The sequence below is a fragment of the Spodoptera frugiperda genome, chromosome 28 (genome assembly GCF_023101765.2).
Source record: "Spodoptera frugiperda isolate SF20-4 chromosome 28, AGI-APGP_CSIRO_Sfru_2.0, whole genome shotgun sequence".
NCBI classification, from domain to species: domain Eukaryota; kingdom Metazoa; phylum Arthropoda; class Insecta; order Lepidoptera; family Noctuidae; genus Spodoptera; species Spodoptera frugiperda.
The window spans coordinates 9,277,804-9,303,889 of NC_064239.1; the positions used below are offsets into that span (position 1 = coordinate 9,277,804).

At 36.0% G+C, this 26,086-nt stretch overlaps 1 protein-coding gene and 1 long non-coding RNA gene across 4 annotated transcripts in view; both read left to right on the forward strand.

The window, feature by feature from the left end:
• Positions 1-18,711, forward strand: part of LOC118265494 (headcase protein) — a 62,800-nt gene extending 44,089 nt beyond the window's left edge. The window contains exons 3-5 of one of the 2 annotated variants that reach the window (XM_050705989.1): positions 8,868-9,056; positions 9,810-9,998; positions 10,103-10,408. In XM_050705989.1, the coding sequence (XP_050561946.1) occupies positions 8,868-9,056; positions 9,810-9,998; positions 10,103-10,273 (549 nt within the window). In that variant the 3' untranslated portion in view covers positions 10,274-10,408. Of the gene's footprint in view, positions 1-8,867; positions 9,057-9,809; positions 9,999-10,102 lie in introns of both variants that reach the window. The other variant, XM_035578393.2, reaches the window with a different exon arrangement.
• Positions 18,712-23,170: 4,459 nt separating this feature from the next.
• Positions 23,171-26,086, forward strand: part of LOC126912692 (uncharacterized) — a 53,406-nt gene continuing 50,490 nt past the window's right edge. For both annotated transcript variants that reach the window (XR_007707337.1, XR_007707336.1), the window contains exon 1: positions 23,171-23,477. This is a non-coding gene — a long non-coding RNA (uncharacterized LOC126912692). The remainder of the gene's footprint in view (positions 23,478-26,086) is intronic.

Sequence of the window (26,086 nt, forward strand, 5' to 3'; positions counted from 1 at the left end):
TATACTCGTATCACACAGCTGATAGTGTAATCGTGGTTTGTTTTTGTTCACGTCGGAATGTGCTATGCGAATCAGGTTCAACATAACGTAGTTTTCGAAAGGAGTTTTTGTTATTTACGTTAATTAGGTAGTATGTATGTAACTTCTACTAAGTCATAGAGCAGGGATAACGAACTATTGGCAGGCGTGCCAATATGCCTATTTTTCGTGGTCTTAATGAGAATTTAAAAGTTAATATATTTTCAAACTCTCGTTGGTCTGCCTCGATAGTCGAGTCGTCGTAAGTGCGACTGTCGGGCAAAGTATTGCTGGGCTTTGTTTTGATTTCGAATCTGGAATTGTGCTCAGTATATGGCAAAAGGTTCACCTCCTATGTCATTTGTGTTAGGCATGTCCATGGGACTTATAAGAAAAGTAAGTATACTTTGTACAGTGGCATTAGGTGCCGTAATATGCATCAGTGCCTATCCCTTCGAAGAGAAAAGGCGTGACGATACGATACGTAAAATTTTCCAACCAGGAAATTAAACCCGAAACTTCTAGTACTCGCAACCATTCAACTAACAAGTGGTTAACAAGTTCCCAGTATTTGTTCAATTCTTGAAATTCTGACTAACTTTTTAAATACTTAGTGTTTACAGTTCATATATTATCTAGTTCTTAAAGATTTCTCAGAAACTATACGATAAGGCGTAATCAAAAAGCATATCAAATAATACCTAGTTACCTACTTACAAGTTCTAGAAAATTGCAGTGTCCAAGATTAGGTAATAAAAATTACATTTTATAAAAAACTAGTGATATATTATGCATGTATTATACATATAAACCTTCCTCTTGAATCACTTTATCTATTACAAAAACCGCATCAAAATCCGTTGTGTAGTTTTAAAGATTTAAGCCTACAAAGGGACATAAGGACAGAGAAACTGACTTTGTTTTATACTATGTAATGATAAAACACAATATTTTTATCTAAAAATAAAAACTAATTGAAGGCTAAAAATAAAAACAGTTACCTAATAAAAAATAAAACGTCATCACTCATTTGGGGTTCCTAAAGTAAACTTGCCAAACAAACGGGTTCCTTACATATTTTTTTATTATAACAACATTTTATTGACAAATTCCATTGAATTATTTTCCTAGTTTAACAAAACCTTTGTTATTTTCCTTATCAAAACTCAACTCAGTCATAATAATTCCACTTGATTGTTGAGATAATAATAGACCTGACACAAGGTTTAAAGCACTAGCAGACAGTATTAGACTATTGTATAATACCTATTGTTTGAATAAGTGAAGTCACTGATTAGTAAAGGAGTTGTTGCACTGGCGGATCGCATTTCATTCTCGGTTGAAATGTTTATTAATTTATTGTTTGTGAGGAAGTTTTAAGACGATATTTTAAATGATGTTTTGGATCATTTCTGGAAAGTCGTATTTGATAACAGTCATCTCTCATCAATAGAATAAATAGGTAAACAAAACGTGAATTTGGATCACGAAACCGCTCTTTTACAAAATTTAAAAATCACACACAATAATTCAAACACACACAATGTATGCGTACCGCAATCTCCTAAACGGCTTGACATATTTCGACAATTATAATTCTATCCTCTATAGTTCGCACAAATTGTCGCTGTTATCAATAATTAACCATTTATTTCATAACAGTAAAAGCAAAGATAAACTATTTTCAATCCGCTATCAACTTCTAAGTAACTAAACAGCTGCAACTGCGACTTAAGTAAAAAAATAACAGTACAGTCTGTAAAACCGTTATGAAAGCCCTTGGTACCGTTCAGTGGCGCTAGTGAGCTAACCTATAGGAATGTAAACTTGTCTATTCATTGCAATTATTCATACAACAAATAGGAATAGTTATCAGATGGATTTATGTTGTTATAAACAACACATTGTGACAATCACTGTGAATTATTTACACGTCTACTAGTTAATTTGTTATTTATTTATAACTTTGTGTAGGTAATAGTTTTAGCTGTTTATATGTTTAGAGTGTAAATTGGAACGAATTGTGGTCTGGCTTCGTAGGTAGGTTTCCAAATTTATTTGACACGCTTCGCCAATGTTTTGTATGTTTAGCATGAGTCATATTCATATGTCCAAAATATCACGAAGATAATAAAGAAGGTTTATATTATGAAACAAGTTTATTACAATTATAATATGAGTAAGAATTCTATTCTAATCTAGCTTACATATAAAGTTAAGTATTCTAGTTAATAATAAATTAATATCTACAAGTTACTGTAACTTAAAACTAGAATTAAATGCATTATAATCGTATTTGAACAAATTTCTACCATCTTTCAAGACATACAGATTTGCACCAAACATATCTGAAACATCGTGGCCTTGAAGCGTTAGTAAATAGCTGGAATTCGGTACATTGTCTATTCAAATTCATACTACCTACACTTTTCAACACGATACATAACACAATTGTTTCGATTTGTTTGTGAAAAATTCGCTACTACAAGTTCCTAGACTTTCGACGTTAGTTTTTATAAGATAGATATTTGCGATTGAATAATCGAATAACTAAACATATGGTGGAAAGTGTGTGTACATTATACAGTGGCATTACGTACCGTAATGTGCACCTCTGTCTACCTCTACGGGATAAAAAGGCGTGACTTAACATCCCTTTTAGTTTACTGATTCCTTTCAGGCCTTCATAGTATAAATGGGATGCATATTACAATCTAAAATGATACCAATAGCTATTCAAAAGATATAATGTTTCTTTTTTGCAATAAAATAAGAGATTACTAGCAATAAAAAAAGTAATTCCAGCTTTGGAGATCTTCTCGATTTTTGTTGCTAAATCGCTGCGGTGTTTCCAGAAGACATAAAATTAATGTTCGGATGATTTAGCTAGTGACTAGTCAGTGCGTAATGTAGCCTGTGAACAGTCGTAAAACAAACGTTTCTTAGAATCTCTTTATACGCTTGGACAACTACCAAAACCACGACTAATATCCTTTTTTCAAACATCAACTGTGAAATTTACTGCTTAACATGCAGTTACTCATATTAATTTAATGTTTGTTATGATTTTTGATATGTAAAGTAATAATTTCTAATACTTCCAACTGTCATAAGTCGAATATTTTATCAGTGAAATCATAAACATTTTGATGTAAAAGTTGAACGATGCTGTATGAATTATTTTTTGTTACGGAATAAGAAAGAATTTTTCAAATCCGTTCAACCGCAAGTTTGCTCTATTTTTCATCGTCCGATTACTGTTGGCGACGTCAAAACATGACTCAGACCCTAAAACCATGCTATAAAAATACAATTTACGGGTAATACGACTGCAGTTGGAAATAATAAAGATGTTTACTGGCATTGCTAACGATTCAGACGACATACAGCTCGTATATTTTCTCAACTAGTTCTTAATCTAAAACTTGGGACATTTGGCTCGAGATTAATAGCCGAAACACCATTTATAGAACGTATTATAATAATGCAAACTAGTACGAATAAAGACAACATCTAATTTGAATCATAAACTGAATAAGAGACAGATCTTAGACAGGTCAGAACTTGTATCAAATGAACGCGAATACGAATACATTTTACTTATTATTTATTTGTTATCGAATATAGATAAGACTCGATACCTATCTGTACCTCAGACAGACTAACAGACATCCATTTCTACATACATGAAGGTGTTGACTCAGCTGCCGGCGCTTGCGCACGTGTCTGACCACGTTGAAAGATTATCGCAACAACACTCACAACTCGCTTTAGTGTAAATATTTCCTTATGGCGAAACGATTACGAGTAAACGATCTTAACAAATCGATTGACTTTTTCTTGTTCGAATACACGATTTTTCGGCAACTCGGTGAATGGGGGGATTTGGACAACTGGACCAAGAACAGTTAAACAGGGTGATTGAGTAACAATGAAAGGTTTTGTATACAAAAATAAGCAAAAGTTGAAAAATGTTGGTTCAAAACATTTGATCTACGATCTAGAATATTCTATGACTTTATAAAGGTAAGCTAGACAGGTTTTTTAGTTCGTTAAACATTTAACAAGTATATGATGCATCTTCATGGAGTATGCATGAACGTTGCATGTTAGTGTATGCGAGGAAAACTAACACAGAACGCTGCACTGATGTTTGCTAAGCGAATGAGTTTGGACTCGAAATAGGTACCTAGGTACCTATCCTGAAGTGATGGATAGTCCTGGAAACATAGGAATAAATGTTTGTGAATATAGAAAAGCAATTTTTCTGATTGTTTCATGTTTGCTTTTCAAATGTTTGTTTAGGCTACGAACGGGATTGATGTTTTAATTGGAAAGCTTTGCTGAGTCAGTAAGGATAGTAAACTGAAAGCGTGTAGCACTAATATAATAGTAGTCACGGGTTTCATTTCTTATGTAATTGTAATGCTATTTAGATTTACGCAATTATTAACAACGGAAGACAAACATTGAATCTGGAATGTTATACATTACTCAACAATTAGACATCTTATATTTTAACAAGTACTAACAAAAGCTAGACAATGGTAGTAGCAAATAACAATTGAAACGGGTATTTCATTTATAAAATGTTTTAAGTATAAAACAGAAGGGCACATTATCTACGAGGCACTAATGACGTTCGCTGAATGGGCACTAACTGACATAACATTCGAGCTAACGATAAAACGAAGTTAGGATAAGTAGTTTTCCATGTAGTGGGAACGAAACGTCTCGCCTGCGGCTCAACGCAAACAACGAAACATTCACAACGTTCCCATTCTTTTAGCAATATCGCGTTTTTTCATTCCGATTGCACCATTCAAACATGTCGGTGAATTCGGACAGGGCCACAATCAATTACCTCCCGACGAATTTACGACATCTCGTTCATCGAACACTCGTTTTATTGTCCGACAGCATTTTAATAAAAATGTCACCGTTCAGTCGCGGCGGTACCGACGTGGAACCTCATCAAAATCGCATCAAAACATCCCCGAACACCCACTCGCTTCGTTCGAACATTTTTAACACCCATTTGAATCTAAATTTTACTTAAGTTCGCGACTCAGTCCTTCAGACACTTCATATCCCCCGGAGACGAAGCAATAAAATAATAACGACTCTGTTGCATAGTTCAAGTCTACGATCTTCTAAGATATATGTACTGCACGTAGGAGTTTCTCGACGCCAGTTAGCGACGAATTAAGATGCTTTTTGTCACTCGGCAATATCTCGGCATTCATATCGCGAGCATCACCGCGTAATGTGGAATGTCGGGACGCGACTAATTCACGCGAGAAAATATCTTTCAAGACATTTGAATTTTTGCAAGTATTTACACTTAACGCGTGTGTATTCGGAATTTTGCGAGTATCTGTTCCCGAGATGCCTTCAATGCCGGCCCTCACGTTCCGCTTTGAGGTATTTCTCTTTGCGAAGATTAACAAATTGTTCGCTTCATGAATTCCCCGCTCGCCTCGAGTATCGACGTTTACAGAGTTGCAAGCGTAATAAATGCTCGAGATTTACATAAACCGCTGCGTCCTTTGACAGTCGAATACTGATGAGCAGACAAGTTACGCTTGAGAATAACTACCGTGATGGAATAAAACCATAATTTCCTTTAGAAAGTTGTAATCTGCGTTGCCCTGTGCACTGGAGCTAGGTAACTGTGATTTAGATAGCATTCACTGAGCCATTCTCATTTATCTAACAAGATAAAACTTTCTGTACTTACTTTACACCTTCATTAAATAAACCTAGTTTGCGAGTTTAATGTGTGTTTCCTAAACAAAGGCTCAACAAAAACCTTGTTGAGAAAGCACGAATGCTCAGGAAAGTTGTACAAAATCCTGCAATTGCATTACTAGAGAATGCATTTTGTGATACAAAGAGCAAAGTATTAACGTGAAGCTCTCAGACAATGGCAAACACGAAGCGGAACGCAACGCAGCCGTCACGATAAATGTATCGAGCACCACAAATACCATCCGCCAACCGCCCGCAGACTTATTGTTTGAGATGGCTCTGGTGAAAAATTGCTTCCCCCCCTACCACCATCACTCCAAATATTTCAACGTCTCAATAACTTCTTCATTCAGAATTGCAATCGACATTCCGTATTATACGTAAAGAAACCAGTCTTTTAAAATTCAATTAAATAATTTAACTGCTATCAGATCCATAGTATTGGATATCTTGTTGCGGCTAATTGGATTGCGGCGAAGTTTCACATTTTTCCTCGGTCTTTCAGCACTCTCCACCGTTCGTTTTGTATTTAATTTTTATCTTTACTACATTCGAGTGTTGAGTGCCGACGACGGCAAAATATAATAGGAAAAGTTTCATTTGGCTAATTAAAAATAAGCCACCGCTGGGTGCAATCCAGATTAATCGTCGTTATTCAACCTAACGTCTGCTGTCTGCCGTTTTATAATAAAAGCTTGTTCGCAAACGTTTTTCAGAGTACATAGATACTAAAACAATAGGAAACGATGTTGACAATGTAGCGTGAATACCTTCGTAACTGTTTATTAAGAGAAAATACAAATGAAAGGCGAATCCACTCCGTTCTCTCTATTTTTATTTTACTTTGGAGCAAATATGGAAAACGTTTGTTGATATTTGACGGCTACATTGTGAAGGAGAGAGCCGTTGTTTGTTTTTGTCGACTTAAGTAGTTGTATCGGGGGCTGTAATGTAAGTAATGTTTATCTGATACGGTTGTTTTACGTTTCCTGAGCGCGATAAAAGCTGCGCATGTGGGGTGGCAGCGTGGCACCCCGCACGCCTCTTTAATTATTGCGTCACCTTCAATTCGGAAAGTTTTAATGTGTGTACATTCGTTCTGCGGAACGTGGAGTACTAACGACGCTTCGAGCACTCTCTGCAGCTCTCGTCTCCTCGTTGAAACGAGCTCTTCTCGCTCTTGTTGTTTGAACATCGAAACAAACGAACAGTACCTCGATTAAATTTGTGCGACAGTGTGTCCCAAGTTTACACATTATTTCGCCAATGTTAAATTCTTTGTTTCAGATTAATTTTATTTTTAAACTATTCTGTTACGGAAGTAGCTCCGCGGATGGTGGTCGGGATTGGGGCGTTTCGACACCATTGAAACCGCAAAGTTTACTGGCTGCCAAGTTTCTCCGCACTATGTAAATTCAGTAGACGTAATTAGAGGAAGCTACGATCGTCTACGCCGCTGAATGGCTCGGGCCGCTCTTGTTAACTGACTCCATACTAGACCAAATCGCTTTCTGCTCTATTCGTATATTTGCGGTCGGCGACTGGTTTTACCTACCTCGCAGTGCGGAGACATGCACTTACCTAAACTCGGCTGAAAGTTTTATGTGCCGGTTTACTGCCACGTCGAGTCATCGTAGACAACTATAAAAGGCGACGATTGCGAGACAAAGCGTGATCGGATTGAGTAAATAAATAGTCTGCGTCGGAGTGCTCATCAATCTTGCAGAACAAAAGTAAATTGTGCAAGTTTGCAACAGTCACTGCGGGTTCGTCGCCCTAGACCTGCAACCTCACTAAACTGTCGTGTGCGCGACACTTAACAATTTAATTGTCACTCATTAGTCCTAAGGCGTCGAGTCTAGCGCCGTTTTAATTAACACAGTAATTCATAGACGTTTCATTAGCCACTCGGCGTGTCGTGTCTCCCAGGCAACGAGTGGTCCTGCGATTCAGCGTTATCAATCATAAAGTACCTACGTGTCGCGTGAGCAGCTGCTCGGTTGAATCAATCACGAGAGTCCCGAGCAGGCGGCGCTCGCGCGACCACTTATTTATCACGTTCGGGCGACAACACCGGGATCGCAATTTACAAATGGAGAGGAGCATTAACATACGGTTGCGAATGTTATGATCATCGGTTAAATAACAAAATGTTCGACACGACCGGAATAGACGGCGTTGGTTGGAGTTGGGTAGCAAGATATCGCGGCGGTGTTTGCCATGCCGGATGGCCCGCCCCCGCCCGCTCGTCTCTTGGCAAACTGCACTGCACTATACTGCAAATCATACTGAGTTTGTTTGCGTAGGTCAACGCTCTCGCCGGGTACGTTTTATGTGTTCCTGGTGTCACGACGTCACTCTAATAATAGATAGGAATGCTTAGCATCAATAAATGCACACTGGTATGTAAGAAGAGTTCCTTACTTATGCGCCTCACATTCTGTTTCATGTTTAGTCAGCGTGCAGACAATTAGCTGGCCGATGATATTAATTTCAGATGTTGAACGGTTTGGCTGACTAATGCCAGAGACTTGAGCATGTATCCAAACGAGGAACAATGCTGTGTTAATCAATACGTCGGTAGAAAATGGTATTGGACGTATTACGCTTTGACAGCTCATAATATTATGTTTAATTAAGGCGTACCTACGCTGTGCCTACGCTGCAACAGTAACTCGTTAAACTTTCATTATTATTCTCTCTCACAAATTGCTCGTACGTGAACGAATTGTGCTTCACAATCGATCTCCGTGGCTCGTGAGCCTTTGTTTGACTTCGACTCCGAATTCAGCGTAATTGCCTTTCAGCCTTTCATTATTCAACTTTATGCAGTCATTTACTTGTGTTATTACGAAGGGAGAGTTGCTGCGGTAAGTGTCGTGGGTGGATGCATTAATCGTAATATGTAAATGTGGGGATATGAAATATTGAAATTGCGGGCGTGGATTTACTATATCGTCTGCGCTCTAGGCGAGAGGGGTCGCGTTTGTCTATTGTTTTTGGTATAGAATATTATGGTTATTAGTGTTGTTATCGTTATGCTTGCAAGACGTTCTTTTAATGGCTGTAATTTCTGACGGTTTATTCTTTTGTTACAGATCGAAGATGAGGGTAACCATGGCAACGACGACACGCGGCTGTTCATCCTGTCGACGTTGGCGGGTCAGCACAAGCCGAGGGTGTCCTGCGCTCTGTGCAAAGAGACCCTGCACGTTTTCGACCGGTATCCGCTTGTGGACGGCACTTTCTTCCTAAGCCCGCGACAACATACCAGCGGCGCTGTCGAGGTAAAAACTTGTTCTAACATCAATATAAACGTTGTATCTCATAGTTTTCAATGTTAATTGCAGTTTTTTTTATTTATTTTTTTCAAGATAGAATCGAACCTTTCGTTTTCTTAAATACTTCATGATTAAAATAAATTTTATAAATCATTGATTTATAAACCCAAGTTTTAAAAAACTGTAACGTTCAAAAAACAACCTCGCATAATTAATTTCCACAAACATTAAATACTTAAGTTAAATTAAAAGCAACATTACGCCAGCCGTTTTAAGTACGAATTTAAAACAGAAAACTTAAATAACACGTTGCTAGTTTGTTTTCAAGACAAACGTAGTCATACAAGATTTGTCGAGTTATTTGTTCGTCGGATTAGACGCGACGAGTCGCCTTCTCTTTTGTTTGGTGTTAGAATTAGCATGGAGCCCCCGATAGTCTGTGTTTCTGCAACGAAGCTTACGAAATTATTGTTTTTAGTATTTACTACATTACACAATTTGTGTAATCATTTAATAACTTATTTATTCATGAATCGAAAAAACGCTCTCACACGGACTCCTTATTGATAATTATATCTACACTTACATAATTCCCTCATTAACGCAGTTGTAAATAATTGATAACTACGTAGAGAAAACGAAAACAAAAGATAACGCATTTCACCTCACGTCAGGTTCACCTTTTATCGGTATTAGGTCTCAAATAGACGCGAGATAAATAGGAAAGTTCTAGAAATTAATGGAGAATTTGTTCTGTAGGTAAAAGTGGAAGGTCGCACGCAGTACCTGACGTGCGTGTGCATGGGCTGCCTGGAGCGCTGCGACCCCGAGCGCACCATCCGCTGCCGGTTCTGTGGACAGAAGTGGGACGGCTCCTCTCTCGTGCTGGGCACCATGTACTCTTATGACATCTTCATGGCCACGCCCTGCTGCGCTGAGAGACTGAAGGTAAGGTTTCAATGCTCAATAATGACATCATTCCAAGTGATCGTTAAATATATTTTCCTTAATGGATCTAGAGCAATATCTAAACTGTGTTCCATTGTCTACAGTGCAACAACTGCTTCAAGGCCCTGCTCCACCCCCAGCAGCGGCTGAACTACTCGGACTACTCGCACCCCATGGCGTGCCCGCACTGCCGCGTGCTCGACACCCACTTCGTGAAGCCGCTCAGCTACTGCTTCACAAAGAGGGCCTTCCCGCTGTTCCAGCAGTGGCCATAACAGTCGGCGGTGCCGGGAGGCTCTCCCGGCACCCCCCCTTCTTCTGACTCGTGGGGCCTGGCTCCGTCGCCTCCGCGACGCGCCTCCCCCCCAGCGCTGCGTCCCGTCATCAACACCAGCATGGCACCTCGTGTGCTAGAACCACTTCCCGATGAACCACAAACTCCCAAATACGTTTCTCCAACCCTTGCGAGCATAACCGAGTCGTTGTCTCTGCTCGGAGTGAGCCCCGAGACGCTGGCCATCAGCCTGGGCGAGACGCTGGCCGAGCGCTACCTGGCGTCGCTGCGCAACAAGCCGGTGGAGCGGCCGGCGGAGCGCCCGGCGGAGCGGCCGGTGGAGCGGCTGGGCGGGTGCGGCATCCCGCGCCGCACGCCCGCCGAGCCCTCGCTGCAGCTGTTCTCCAACGACTTCATCGACATCTTGAACCAGATCGCATAATCTCGCGGAGTGTGACGGATATGACGCGGCGACTATTGGACTTCTCTGTGTTGCAATGTTTGTTTCTTGGACCTTACTGCGTCCGCGGACGCTAGAAATAATTTCTGTTAAATTAAGTTGGTATTATTGAAAATAATTTTATGTGTCAGTTTAGATCGTACTATTGATTTTATTTTAATTTTATTCTGCACTTTGTTGATTAGGAGTTGATTTTATCGAAAATAATAATTAGCGATATAGTGATGCCAGAAATTGCATTTTTTGTTTCGGATCAATCTTAAATTGGAGAACTTGATTTCCTTTTGAAGGAGTAAAGGCGTGAGTTTTTTAAATTATTGATTACCTTGTATTTCAGTGATACTGATGACCCTATCTGATAGGGGCGTTTGAGTGGAGTGTTGTTTAGTTCAATTTAGTTTATTAGTTATGTTTTATTTTAGCAAAATTTTAAACCTAACTTAAGTGTTATACAATATTTTCGTAGGTTTATTGTGAACTTTTATTTCCTCCCACCAAATGGCACTTTATAGTGTAAGGGAAGTCTACTTCTACTAAAGATGCCATGTTAGGTTATCGTCTTTAATATCAGTTCATTTACTTATTATTATATTTTCACATACATACCTTATTTAAACAGTAATGGTAGAGGATTATAATTGTAAGTACCTAATTGCTGTGTCACCAATAATATGATTAGCCTGTCTATATCTATTACCTGTATTGTAGGGTTATGTAATGTCGAATTGTTGTTTTACTTATCGTTTCAAATATTTATGTCTCAATGATTAACGGACTGCATGGAGATTTACGAAAAAAAATAAGCATATATAAACTTTTTGGAATAGTGCCATATCAGTTGTGAAAGGTGAAATACTCCTTTGGAATAATAAAAAAAATATTTAAGTAATGAATGCCGCTAATCATTGAGCAACGATGTTTAATTTTTAATTATTACAAAAAGAAATGAAATTTTTATACTATCGACTACGTTTTGGCTATATCTGAATAGATTTAGTTAAGGTTTTTTTCTTAATATGGATGTCTATATATTTGTAAGTAAATAGCGCTTCGACATTTACTAAGCGTATATAAGTGATGTGCAGATTTTTACTCAGTAACTACTGTTAACTTTTTAGGTAAGGTTTTATACATTTGATACTTATTACTCGCGAAGTGATTACAAGTGATAACTCTTAGTGATAGTGCGTGTTTAGTGATTAAAGAGAAAAAATAACAACTAAAATGGTGGTGCGGATAGGCGATATGGGTGTATACAGTAAAAAAAAAGTGATATCGACGGATTATCCGTATGTTTAGGCAATAATTTTAATGAAGACTTGAACACTTTTATAGGTAAAAATTTTTGCATTATTAACCTTCTTAAATCGATACTGCCATTTACATTTTACTAATCTAATCGATCATTGCTTAGGTCTGTTTCGATTTTATACGACAGAATTTGTTCGTCCGACTTTTAAGTTCTTTATTATCATTTTTAAATCTCATTTAATCACAATTAAACTAAAAATATAATTAAAATCAATTAGATATTATTTTAGGCGATATGTTCTTTCTTTTCTCGATCGATTTTTTTCTATATCAACATCAAAATATTTCCTTTAATTGTCTATTATTTTTTTCTTTGTCTCCTTAATTTTTTTTAAACTGTCGAACGATAAATTTTGCGTATAACATCGAATCAGAAGAGATGTGTGTTCGTTCTCATATTGGACTGACTACAACTAGTTGACTACAGCGACTAGTTGCGACTGCTCGACTAGTTGCTACTGTTGCGTAGTTATAGGTCACCTCATAACTCCTCACGCCATCATCCGCATCACGGCACCTCATTACGTCATTGTCATCACGGCACGGTTTGAGTGGACGGCAGACTGGCCTCTATGCTCTCAATAATAAGACACATTTTCAAACATCAGCTTAAGTATTTATTGAAAGCTTAGTATAATACGTGTTTCTTTAGGATTTGTTCTGTAGTTTCGTTTAATGTAGAGACTGGAGTTCCAAAGATTATCTGAAATATTTATTATTTGGGATGTTTACGCATTTTAAAAAGATTCCGCAAAAACAGTTTTGGCAGTTGCTTTTATGTACAAAAAACTGATCGTAATAAGTCTGACAGTAATTTGAGCTTTCATAAAATATTTAACGATGCGATGTCGTTGCAGCGCCGCCTGCGCACATCCCCAGACCATAGTCGCCAGTCGCCTTGTGTGGTTGTAATACCTCTTAAAATATTTTTATATTAGTATCCTCTGCTTGACTTACCCTTAAGATTAAAGATATACCTGAGACAACAGCATGGCGATATTTGTACATAATGCCGACACACGCAGAAGCTTAAAGAATATTTAATGAGATATTATTGCATATTTCTAGTTTAGCAGTAAATCGATAGTACATAATCTCAATAATATCAAAGAATCCTATACTTATTTTAAAGCGTCCTGCCGCGAACCGACCACACTTCATATGTTAATCAATTTTAATTTTATCGAAGTTTGCTCGTTCGAATATAGAATTATATTTAAAGTTGAATATACATTTGAATAAATAAATGTATGTAATCAATAATAAAATAAAATATTTGAAAAAAAAAAGTAATTAAGGCGAGCTGTTGTTGGTATATTTAGAAAAATATTATGATCCAGATCATCTGATGATGACATTGTACAAAAATAAGTGAAGTGTGTTCGGGCCGCGGGCTGGTTAGTGATCGACCATAAATTTATAAAATCATATTGTTTAATAGTCAAATACAGAGCCATCTATGTAGATGTATTATCGTCGTAGGTACAAGTTTACGATAACGCATCGAATGTATCAAAGTCAATGACTCCCCCTCTCCTGTACAAATTCAAAGTATTTTGAAATGCTATATTGAAACAAAATCCAATAATACTTATATCATAGTCCTCTAATACAATAATAAGGCTGGTCGTTTCATATTTTATAGATATTTCAATATTGAACTTTGAAAACATTACCTCTTTAGATACAAAAGAAAAAAAATAGTAAATTATAGTAACGGAGTGGCTTCAGAAATTGAATTGTGTTTAGAGAATATTTACAGTTGTGAGCCGTGGAGTGCACACGGTGACAAAGTTGTGTGCTCGACGCTCTGCGAAAATATACAATCCAGAGTAAATGTTTATCGTAGCCACTAAAGAAAATATTCCAGGGATTCAACTACGGTCGGACAGTTGAGAATTTTACAATATTTGTCCCGTTTTATTTAAAGTATATCTTCTTTTTAAAGCTCCTCTACAAATTGAGCTCTTCTAGAGTTTATTATTTTGAAGATTTTATCGATACTTCAAAGGTTGTATAGATATATAATTTAATAGTCCCAGACCCACGTCCGTAGGTGCGTCTGTATACAATAGTTCGGTTCTTCCTAACTTTCGTACGCGAATATTACATTATCTGAGTATGTGTTTGATTATTCATATTTTAGACACTTAGTTACTTGTTCAGTTTAATAATAAATGTAATTACACAAACGTTGCCAACTTACTTAGTTTATTTGCACATATTTGTTAAATTTTGTAATTATTGACAATTTATTTAGACACCGACATTCGAATTTCTTCATGTTGAATTTTAATGTGGTGTAATTTAGTGAATTGCTTAAAGTACAAAGAAACGATTTGTTACTTTTGCAAATTTTATAAAATAAATCAAATACATATTAAAAAGTAACTCACTTAGGTAAACTGTATATGAAATAGTTGCTGTATTCCTATATAACCTAAATTGTTTTTGTTTAACAGAATTACTTATGTACCTAATATTTAAACAGTTTTATTGGTTTTATTGAAAAGGTATTTTATTTTACGTTCGTTAAAGTTTAGGAGCAAAATTGTTACTTATTATAAATATCTATAACATATGTACCTATCTAACATTATTTCGATCTTGATTACTTTATGACGCGTATTTTATCGAATGCTATATTAGAAATCGTACGTTGTACCTCTAGCACTCCGTAAGTAGGACTACGACATCGGCATAATATTCGTTTGATATATAAGTATTGTGTCCTTGTGTACGAGTATAGGTTAATCCAATCTTATTTCCATTGTAGTTCTTATTTAGAGTCGTAGGGTTTTCTTTAATACTTAATAATTGGTATGAATGGGGAAGTATGTATGGTCACACTTAACATTACTTTAGTCATCGTCTCGTTCTCTTCATTAACGATTAATTAGTTATCGGTAGCGATGCGCTCGCGCCCAGCGAGTGTCGTTATTGCGAATGGTGTACATTCTGGTCATAGGAGGTGCGGTCGCGCCACGCCTAAGTATGTGAAATTAACTTAAAATCTTACCGTGATATGTAACGTAGATTTACGCATTCGATGTAATGTCTGCCTTTGTCTCTGCCGGCTTCCAACATTTAATGTTTAACGGTAGACCGACGTCGCGTGTCCGTTGCATAATGTTCTGTTGTACTCGCCATATAAGATTCAAATTACATTGCAAATTAGTTGATGGCATGTTTATGCCTTCGTAATACTTGTAATAAACGTTGTCCCTTCACCGAAGCATTTCTCGTTCCATAAACATTTTTTATGTCCTGTACAACGATAAGTCTGATAATGTTGATAGCAATAATTTGCAACAGTACTTTATGAATAGACCCGTGTAGTATCACATTGATATTTTTATAGTATGTCGCTTTACGGAGGTAGAGCCAAGTCTGAGGCAGGTTAGTTATCAAAGTGACATTCAGCATCCAAATGATACCCGGCGTCCATAAGCTCAAAATTCCAAAAACGCATTGGCTGATTCTAGTATACGGCTGTTATTGGTTAGTGAAAAGATGCAAATCAAAAACATGTTAATTATATTTTGATACTCGATGTTTTCTACACTAATGTAGTAAGTTCGTATTAATCTTTTGTATTAACTTGTATAGGTAGGATAACGTCGCGTCGCGCTCGTACGCATTTCGTAGTTCGGACGGAGCCGTGCGCCGTGCGCCGTGCGCGTATCGCCGCAGTTCATCGCACGGTTTATTTGTAGACCGATCGCTCCATCTGATCAGGCTAATTGCTCTCGAAGTAACAAACGCGATACGATTGTGAAAGGTGATATTGCATTACAGTCAGTAGCTGCACTCGCGGACAGTGTAAGTCAATACAAGTTAGTGGTACAGGTCCTGTGGACTCCGACGTAAAGGCCGATACATTTTGTACGCACATTTATAAAATTGGTGATAATCTGACGAATTGGTTAAAGATAATAACTAAGTTATCGCGTAGCGGGGTGCATCAGGGTATGAGTGTCATAATTTGTAATAACTTAAAAAATAAAACCTTTTGTACTTTCGTAACGGTAACAAGTAATTTAGTCGTAAACTTTTTCTATTAATATGTATTATGCATAAATTAAACATCAAGTAATAATATACTTTTTTTACTGGAATTGTAGATGTAGTATTTTTGTAAGACAATCGAGACTCGATCTCGTACGTGTATCACAGCGATAATAGATATTGTGTAAGACCGATCGTGCGTCCAATGTTAGGAAACAATCTTGACGGAACATCTCTAGCATACCACGTAAGGATTCTGCGATTACCACGTCCAAGGTTGTTTCATGATTTTCGACGCACGTCACTTATGGTCATTTGTGTAATTAGGCTAGTATGTCTTATAACTATTTGTGCATTTTCTATTTAATTGGATGCTTTGTAAAAGTCGAAACTAATTGGAGATACGTTTTCGTTTATCGGAATGCAAAAAAGACGGCATGAAATCGATGCATTTTAATGTAACCGCAGACTGTACGCTTCGTTGCTGTTGGTTACGGCGAAATGTGTATCAGAGTAATTACTGAGGCAAATGATTGATCGCTTGTCTAACATTAAAAACACAGCTACTATGCGGCCAAACTAATTGGCTAATATAATAAAAATGTCTTTTAAAAGCATCTCAACATTAATAAAGCATTTTTTCATTACTACTTATGTGTATCGATAATGTATGTTCGAATGAGTGAATAACTTCGTATATTTTATAATACTTCCTTTGTCCTCTGTAGGTACAATGGTTATCTTCGTAATTTTACTAATATTGAGTGTGGTCATGTGCTATGTGTAAGTGTTCTTTTCTATAATGATCTCTTGTTTACTTACAATTAACTGAAATAAGGTTGAGAGTCGTGGAACGATGCTGAGATGCTCAGATGGAAACGCCAATTAATTGATTAATTTTAAGTAAAGTATAAGTGCTTGAATTATTGTAAGGATCGTTTTAAAATTATGCTATAAAATACGTCTATACCATTGAAAATTGATATTATTTAAAATCTTCGATACGTCTGAACGTATATTTTTGTATATTCGGAGTCGATGCGTAAGGAATTGGCACAAGTAAAATTGTAAGAAGTAAGGTTAATCTGATTAAAGTTAAGATGAAAAAGTTCCATTTTGTAACGATTTAAAATATTGATGAAAGCTATTAATTTTTGTAACGATAGTGAGCGTTGTATTGTCTTTATTGTAAAGTTTGGGAAGCGAGAGGTTAGATGATAAGAATTGTTTCAGAAAATTGTAATAAAACTGAAGAGGCGAAAAAAAAACATGTTATATTTTATACGGATTCTGATATTGTATGCCGCTCGGGCGGATTTTGTGTTACTTTACGAAATAGGTATAAGTTTGCTCTTTAAAAGAGTTTTTGAGGTAGTAGGTTTAGTAGGCTTAGTGTTTTTTATACTGGCTTGATGTTGTGACATTTATTATTAATATGATATCGATAAACCGCAGTACTACCGAACTAGCAGCCAACACTGATCAATAGCAGAATGTGTAGTGGGTACTGACTTGGGATGCATTATGTTTTCGTTTACGTGGGCGACGAGCGGGCAGCATCCCTGCACTTGTGATCTTTACCAAAGTGTTGCTGTTCGCAAGCATATCATTTTAATACGACGCTAGATACATTTTTCGGTACAAAATCTTAGCAAAGTTTTAATTCTATTCGATTTATGATATATTGTTAGACAATTCTGTGTTGCCGGGGTTGTGGAGGAACGGTTGCGGATCGCGCGATCTCCTCGCAAGCCGGTTCTAGTCGGTTCCGTCGGCTGCTCCATCTGTCTGTGCCCGCGGTCCGAACTACCTCGCAACGTTCCCCTGCAGCCTGGCGATCATCCTGAATTATTTCAGTTTATTAGCAGAATTATATTATTGTCTAGTATTCCGATTATGTTACGTTTTATATTGCTTATATTATATATTATGGATACAATGTTTATTAAGTATTTAATATTCATTTGATGAGGACCTAGTCGATTCTCTATATATCACATCTCCCAAAGTACAAATTCCTTGTTGTTTAGTCCAATTTTGTTTGACTGTTATTGAATGGAAATTATTTTAGCGAGCGTTCGTTGGCAGAGCGTCGCCGAGCGTGTCGGGTGTCGGCAGCTCGGCACGCGGGCGCGGGGCGCGGTCTCCTCTCAATGTGAACCCAGCCTGTCGGTCGTAGGAACCAATGTATGGGCAATCTTACGGCTCCTCATTATATCGTAGCCGCCGGAGCAAATGTTGTAGTAAACATAAACAAAACTAGTTGAAATAAATCCATATTACACTAAATCGTTTATTTACCGTGCCGCATTTGGTACGTTATTACAATATTATGTTTAGCAGCTTTTAACTTAAGTTAGATTAATTTTAATAATTTACCTATTTTAGTTAATGCACAATGAATAACCCAATAAGTTTACTTTCATTTCCTACTAATTGTATTGTACACAATTGCAATGAATTAGAAGCCATGTATGTAAAAGCTCTTACGATTGTCACCATCTTCTTTTAGTAAGTTTACCATTTGTTTTTAGTTGATACGTAATCGCCTACTACACATTATAGATTGGAAAGCTGGTTTAGCTATGAAATATTCAAATGACACTATACCTACGATAAATACAATGAAACCTTTATAAAAATAAAATCTATAAAAAATATATCTTGTGTTTTATTTTTAATATCCTATTTTCTCATGTCAAAACATTAAACGGTGGACGTTTGGTCCTCCTGTACCTATACTCATAAGTTTATATTTTAAAAAACCTGAAAAGTCCATATTATCATTAATGTGGTAGATATTTCTATAATACGTAAATTAAGGTATAAAAGTAAAACGCAGATCAGCAGACTTCGTCTGTTAAGAAAACAAACATACCTAGGTGAACTGAAACACCAATCAATAAAAATTGATATCAAATAAATACAAACATGTTACGCAAACATAAAAGCGTTTGACAAAATGAGTCGAATAACGTAGTAGCAGTAGCTACGAGTAACGTAGTAGCAGTAGCTACGAGTAACGTAGTAGCAGTAGCTACGAGTAACGTAGTAGCAGAAGCTACGAGTAACGTAGTAGCAGAAGCTACGAGTAACGTAGTAGCAGAAGCTACGAGTAACGTAGTAGCAGAAGCTACGAGTAACGTAGTAGCAGTAGCTACGAGTAACGTAGTAGCAGTAGCTACGAGTAACGTAGTAGCAGTAGCTACGAGTAACGTAGTAGCAATAACTACGAGTAACGTAGTAGCAGTAAGAGTAGCGTAGTAGCAGTAGCTACGAGTAACATAGTAGCAGTAGCTACGAGTAACATAGTAGCAGTAGCTACGAGTAACGTAGAAGCAGTAGCTACGAGTAGCATAGTAGCAGAAGCTACGAGTAACGTAGTAGCAGTAGCTACGAGTAACGTTACTCATAGCGAGTAACGTAGTAGCTACTGCTACTACGTTACTAGCTACGAGTCGCGTAATGCGATCGATTCTCACACAGAACTAAGTATTCGTATGATCAACTGTTTCCGGGTTAGTTTTGGAGATTTTATAAATGGGTCCAATTCGCTCAAGGTCACCGCCACTCCATCCATGAATTAGAAAATATGTTTGTACGCGAGGACCTCTAGTTTTTAAGATATTTTCGATTTTAAGCCTTTCACTTTCCGACAGAAAACTGTAAAGGTACCTAAATCTGAAGTAAAACGACATTTTTTGTCAAACGTCATCTATCTTCACTAGATATCGTTCTAAGTAATAAATATCAACCTAATCAGCAAAGCAAAACAACGCAACGGCTCGGAAACACCATCGCAATGTATCACACACCCTCTCAAAGGATTAACTCAGAGTTAGGAGTAATCAGCGTTCCTTCCTCTAATCCGGTACCTACTAATTCAGTAGATAACGCTAAATTTCTCAGAAACATGCGTTATAGTATTAAGGATGATTTAATTTGCATCTCAGTGTACGGTAAAATGTACGGATTTCTGTAAGCTAAGTTAATCTTTGTAATCACTTGATGAGAATTTGTGATAAAGTTTGGAGTGTGTAGATGTAAATGGTGAAGAAATGTGAGTAAAGAAGGTGTTTGATGGTGTTTGTTTACCCTATTATTATGTATGGTGGGTGTCATTAATAAATATACAAGTTAAAGTAGATATTAATTTACCATAGATATGTAAGTTTGGAGTTTTGTATTGGTAAGCGGCCCCACTTTACCCATGGTAATTCTAGCCGCGTCCAATATCCATCAATCAGAAAATATGGTTTTACAAGGAGAGCAAAACAATGTTTTTTTTTTTAGGGAAGACTTGGTTTTAAATATACAAAGTATCTATGAAAAACATGAAAATAATATGTGCTCTCTGGCAATTACGTTTATCATTCTACCAATATAGGTTCCTAATGAGTTGAATGTTATTTTAGAATTATAGAATGGGATACAGGTTAAAATTTAAAAAAGAATGCCCTATTTTTGACATAATTTTCTTTATTCATATTCTTACAACACACATTAGTACAATTGATAAAAATGTTCAACGTTTAATCTTTTAATGTACAAATAACAACGCAATAGGTACAGAAATACAAAAGTAAAATTTTAATCTCAAGATGGTCAACGAATCTATATCAACTTTCTTCATAAGAAAACCACTAGATATTATAACATAATAACTACACGACCAAAACTAAGCACCTACTTACACCCTACTAGATCTAAATAATAACAATGTCTTGCTATGGAAGTATGGTAAGTAATCTTAAACGGCTCTTTAAACCTTAATAGGCTATCTCACTGACCCAAACTGGTCGAAGTGAACGTGATAAATGTTATCCTATTTAATCTGCTGATAGCTACTCGATATTAACAAGGGAACTTAGTGTCCGAGTATGGAAGAACAGGGGCGGATTAAGTATGGACGTGTGGTCACGGGGCCCATGATCTTAGAACTAGCTACTTTCGTAAGCTTTCACCCGTTCTGCTTAGCTCCTATTGGTCATAGCGTGATGTTTTATAGCCTATAGCCTTCCTCGATTAATGTACCTACTATTCAACACAAAAATAATTATGTATTCAAATTGGACGAGTAATTCCGGAAATTAGCGCGTTCAAACAAACAAACTCTTCAGCTTAATATAGTATAGAAGATAATAGATATTAGCTGCCGAAAGAAAACTGTTGAATGCAAATCCTTCTAGTGACTAGCTTGACTAGTTAGCGTGTTAATATTGAAACTCGAGATTTTTACATGATACATATTTACACGTATACAGATTTAGATGTGCATGTGAAATTGTATATTTGTAAACGCACTCACGACACAGGAGTAAATCTTAGTGCGGGAAAACATTCTTTAAAAAATATATTGGGGTTAAGTTTGTCACTATCACTGTGTGTACTAGACGTGTCATCATCTCGGGACAAGCACATATTTTAAATAAACCCAATTATTAGACGGTTCTAAATTCAGAGTCCGTGATTCAACTGAATATTTCGGCGAAATTGTTGCAAAAAAATTAAAAGTGTGTCATACATCCGCTGTGGTACCTACCTATGTCATAAATCCGTTTTTTAGTTTCAGTGTCGAATCAAGTAATACGCATTTTCTTAATGTTATATTTGTCTGTTAGTGGTTTAGGTCCGCAACCTTAAAGGTTACACCTTAAGACCACCCTAACACCCACATACATAGACCTATGTTAAAAACATATAGAATGTTACTATCATTAGAACTTAAAACGGGATATTTACCATGTTTATTTATTTTTCGGAAACTCGCAAAAATATACCGAAAGCTCCAATGATAGTACTAGTGACCATGTCTGTTTAAAAACCTATAGAATGTTAATCTTAATACACCCCTGTGCAGGTCGCCTGCCTATACCTATAAATTATAGCAGGTTATCTACGATTACAATTAGCAAATGGAGCTGTGCTGTAGCCGTTCTCGTTTCAAGTTAAGAGGATACAGAGGTCGTTGATATAATTATGATAATTTGCATTTGACTCGAATGCCTGCGATATTGAAGCACCTTACATTTTATGCATAGCTTATTGCAATCGTGTGGAATGTGTAAACGTTTTTGTATTGGTTGGTTTTTTTTTTCATAAAGATAGAGTTAAAACTCAAAGTTTAAACACGTATATGTAGTTATGTAGAAGTATCATCAATAAATATTAAAAAAATATTTTGAAAGACAAAAGGATAAAGTCTATCATCATCATCTTCAGCCGGAAGACGTCCACTGTTGAACAAAGGCCTCCCCCTTAGTCCTCCACGTAGAACGACAAGCTGCCACCAGCATCCACTTTCAAGGGCAAAGTCTATCATCATCAGCCGAGAGACGTCCACTGTCCGTCAATCAAAGGTAACTATTATTTTTTTAATACTGATGTACTTTTACAATCTACAACGATAATTATGTATTCTAAACTTTTATTTACTTCGGTATACCTACTATTTATTAAACGCTATCTTGACGTTATCTTAACTTACATAAATATAATATATGATTATAAGAAAATAAACCTACTTAGTACTTTACAATGCAAATCAGAAAATTGTAAAACTTTAATGATATTAAATTGCTCTAAGATTATTTTACGATTAAATGGAGTGGAGTGGGGAAAATACAATACAATGTTTTATACAACACGGTTTTGAATAAGAAAGTTAAATACAGGAACTAATTACACAATTAAATCGTTTAAAAACTATCGCAGATCAGCCGATTTTTTTAAATCTATACATATAATAAAATCGTAGAAAAGTGCTGTCTGTACATTGAAAATAAAAATAAAAAAAATAGCAGGGGTTATTGTTATGTCGATGTCGAACCCAAAAATGTAATTAACTTTTTTTTTGTCTGTTTGTCTGTTTGTCTGTTTGTCTGTTCGTCTGTGCGCGCTAATCTCAGAAACGGCTGATCCGATTTGGATGCGGTTTTCACGAATATATTGTGGGATGCTTAAATTTACATTTAGTGTTTGTTTCATGTCAATCGGTTCATAAATAAAAAAGTTATATCAAATTAAAGAATCACGTCGAACATTCTATGCTTATACCATTAATCTCCGCAACTATTTGACGGATTTGGTTGAAATTTGGTACAGATATATGTAGTTTAGAACCTTAGGAAGGACATAGATATATTTTTATTTCAAAAATCAAAAAATAAAAATAAGAAATAAATTATTTATAAATAATTCTATGTCGATCGTTACACGACTTCGGTTCATGTTATTGTTTTAATTTATCGAAAAAAAGTAAATAAATAGTAAAAAGGTATGAAAAAAATAATATCAATATAATAAAACATTTAGTACAAAGAAAATGCTCTAACGGAGTATAGATAATTCTATGTCGATCGTTACACGACTTCGGTTCATGTTATTGTTTTAATTCATCGAAAAAAAGTAAATAAATAGTAAAAAGGTATGAAAAAAATAATATCAATATAATTAAACTTTTAGTACAAAGAAAATGCCCGAACGGAGTATAAATAAATAATCCAAGTTGTCTTTATCCTCGATAGATGGCGTTGGGATCGAAATAGATCGCGCTATGGTTTCGTTACATTCATTTGGTTGGGTATCGGCCGAGCGCTTCGGTACTATCGTAGAAAAAGTGTATTATCAGTCGTATGATTATTTGTCTGTAGTGGTCCTGCTGTTTCGTATATTCTAAATTGGTTTCGTTGTATTTGTCAATTAATAAGTTTATTTGTTGGGTTTTCCTGGTTTTTTGGTTAAACTATTTAACGTAGGTTTAGTTTGATATCGATTATTAGTAGTTACTGTAGTTAGTTTTTTTAATAAAATTGTAAGTCTAATTTTTTTTTTAATTAGATTAGATTTAAGTCGTTTCTTTTAAATTATTTAGTTTAAGCTTGGTTATTATAGCATAGAGGATAGGTTGTAATATAGTTTCTTTTTTAATTGTTATAAATTCGTAATTCGTAGCTTTCTTTAGTTTTAAGTTAGTTTTCATCTTAAGTTCGGAAAGATTATAATATTTCTTTAGTTTAAGTCCGTTTTTAAACTATTTTTTCAATGCCCTAAGTGAGTATACATCTATTAAATTCAAACGCAGAGCTCATTATGTTGATTTTTGAAGAGTTCCCTGGAATATCTTCCACATCTCATTTTTGAAGAGATCCCGCGAGATCGGGAACTATGTGGTTAAAACCAAAAATTTGCCGGAAGTCACTATTCCACGCGAACGAAGTCGCGGGCAAAAGCTAGTAGTTTAATAAGTTTCTTCCTATCCATGTTCTATTTTCCATTTTAAATATAGTTCGTTTTTGTTTGTACCATTTGCGTAGGCAAGTAAACTTTGTAACCAAGGGCTTCAAACATAGGGGGTGAATAACTACTAACATTTTCCCCGAAACTAAAATGTCCGTGCTCCCACAGGGTGGCCGGTCATTACATTTACGTTAGGAATAAGTACAAGTTTACAGAAATTTGATAGTCATAAAGTGTTGCGCAATAAACTGGCCTCTGGGCAAGACCTCAGGGTGTTTTTCTGGCTTACAAGGAACATAAAATTTTTATCACACGCTGCGTATTGCGTCCGTGTTCCTAATACCATTTTATGTCCACTATAATCTAATTTGGCTGTGTTTCGTCAGTTTCGATAGTTTCGGTTCTGTAAAGTTTACGGTCATCGGTTTGTTTTTAATATTAATAGATTCACAATAATTTATCGTTTTAAATCTACCTGTTCGTACCTGATTAAACATTGTTCTTTGCGGGAATGTATAGTTTATGTGTGGAAACTGTTTTGGATTAAACTTTGGCTATGTTATTGTAATTATTTGTTATATAATATCTGATTGAAATAAAAATAAATTCTTCTATGAAAATGTTATTCAAACCTATGGTACATTCTCTATCATAGCAATTAACTCAAAACGAAATCACAACAAAACTAGACAACAAAAATCACAGTCCATTTCAATTAAATTTCCCCAAACACAGCCAACAGTTCTACACAATTTTCCCTAAAAAACTTGTCCAGACGAAAACATTTTTTTGTGACATAGGTTTTCAAACATTTGTATCACATAAACATTTTATATAGATGTCCACTCTCGCCACGTCTCCTCTGTTTACAAACTTGATTGGATTCGTGCCTTTTTTATTTACTCGAAGCATAGTTGTTTTAAGTTAATAGGTATCGGGTAGAATCGGCGTATTCGTGCGAGTACTATTAGCAATCTATCGTATGAAATGGAAAGTAGGCATTAGTGCGATCGTGCTTGAACTAAATTGTTGAACGTTTTTAAGCTTGCGCGAGTCTCAAGTAGGTGCGTTTTGAAATTATTCCATTCGTAAGTTGGAGTTTGATAATTGAATTTAATCGTGGTTCATTGGACATGGTTTTAAGTAGGCAATGTATATCGGCGATTTATATATTATGTTGTTTAATAATAGGGCGTAAATAGTTGTTTAATAATAGGGCGTAAATAGAAACACTTTTAGCCTTTTCACATTATTGAGGGATAGGTAGGATTCGAATACAATAGCGTCTTTAAGTCTGAGTTGGTATTACCTAGGTTCTTTGTGTTCAGTGATAGAGAAGTACTGACATATTTCTTTCTAGGAATGTGCTGTAGTAGGCGATGCAGTGGGTACTCTCGCCCCATCTTCGGCGGGAGAACTTATTGGATGACTTTCCCCCTGAAAAAAGTGGGGACTTCAAAGTGGATCTATTTATTAAATCCCCCTTAAATATGCTTAAAGGTAGCAATAATCCCTGTTCTTAAACATTATTTAAAAACGAAAAAAAAAAACGTCCTAAAACCTGCAATAGGTAATTTTAACACTCAAAAACAAAGTACCTATTACCTAAGTGTTACCATGTAATTTCACATAACTTAGTAGCAACATGTTTGCACTAAATAATACCTACGTTAAGTTAACGACTAGTTACAGTTTTACGATTTGTCTACACAAGTGTGGGTAGACGTTAGAAGTTATGCAAACTACTTACTGCTCGTAAAAACGGTTTAGTTTTTAAATAAAACGTTGGTTCACAAA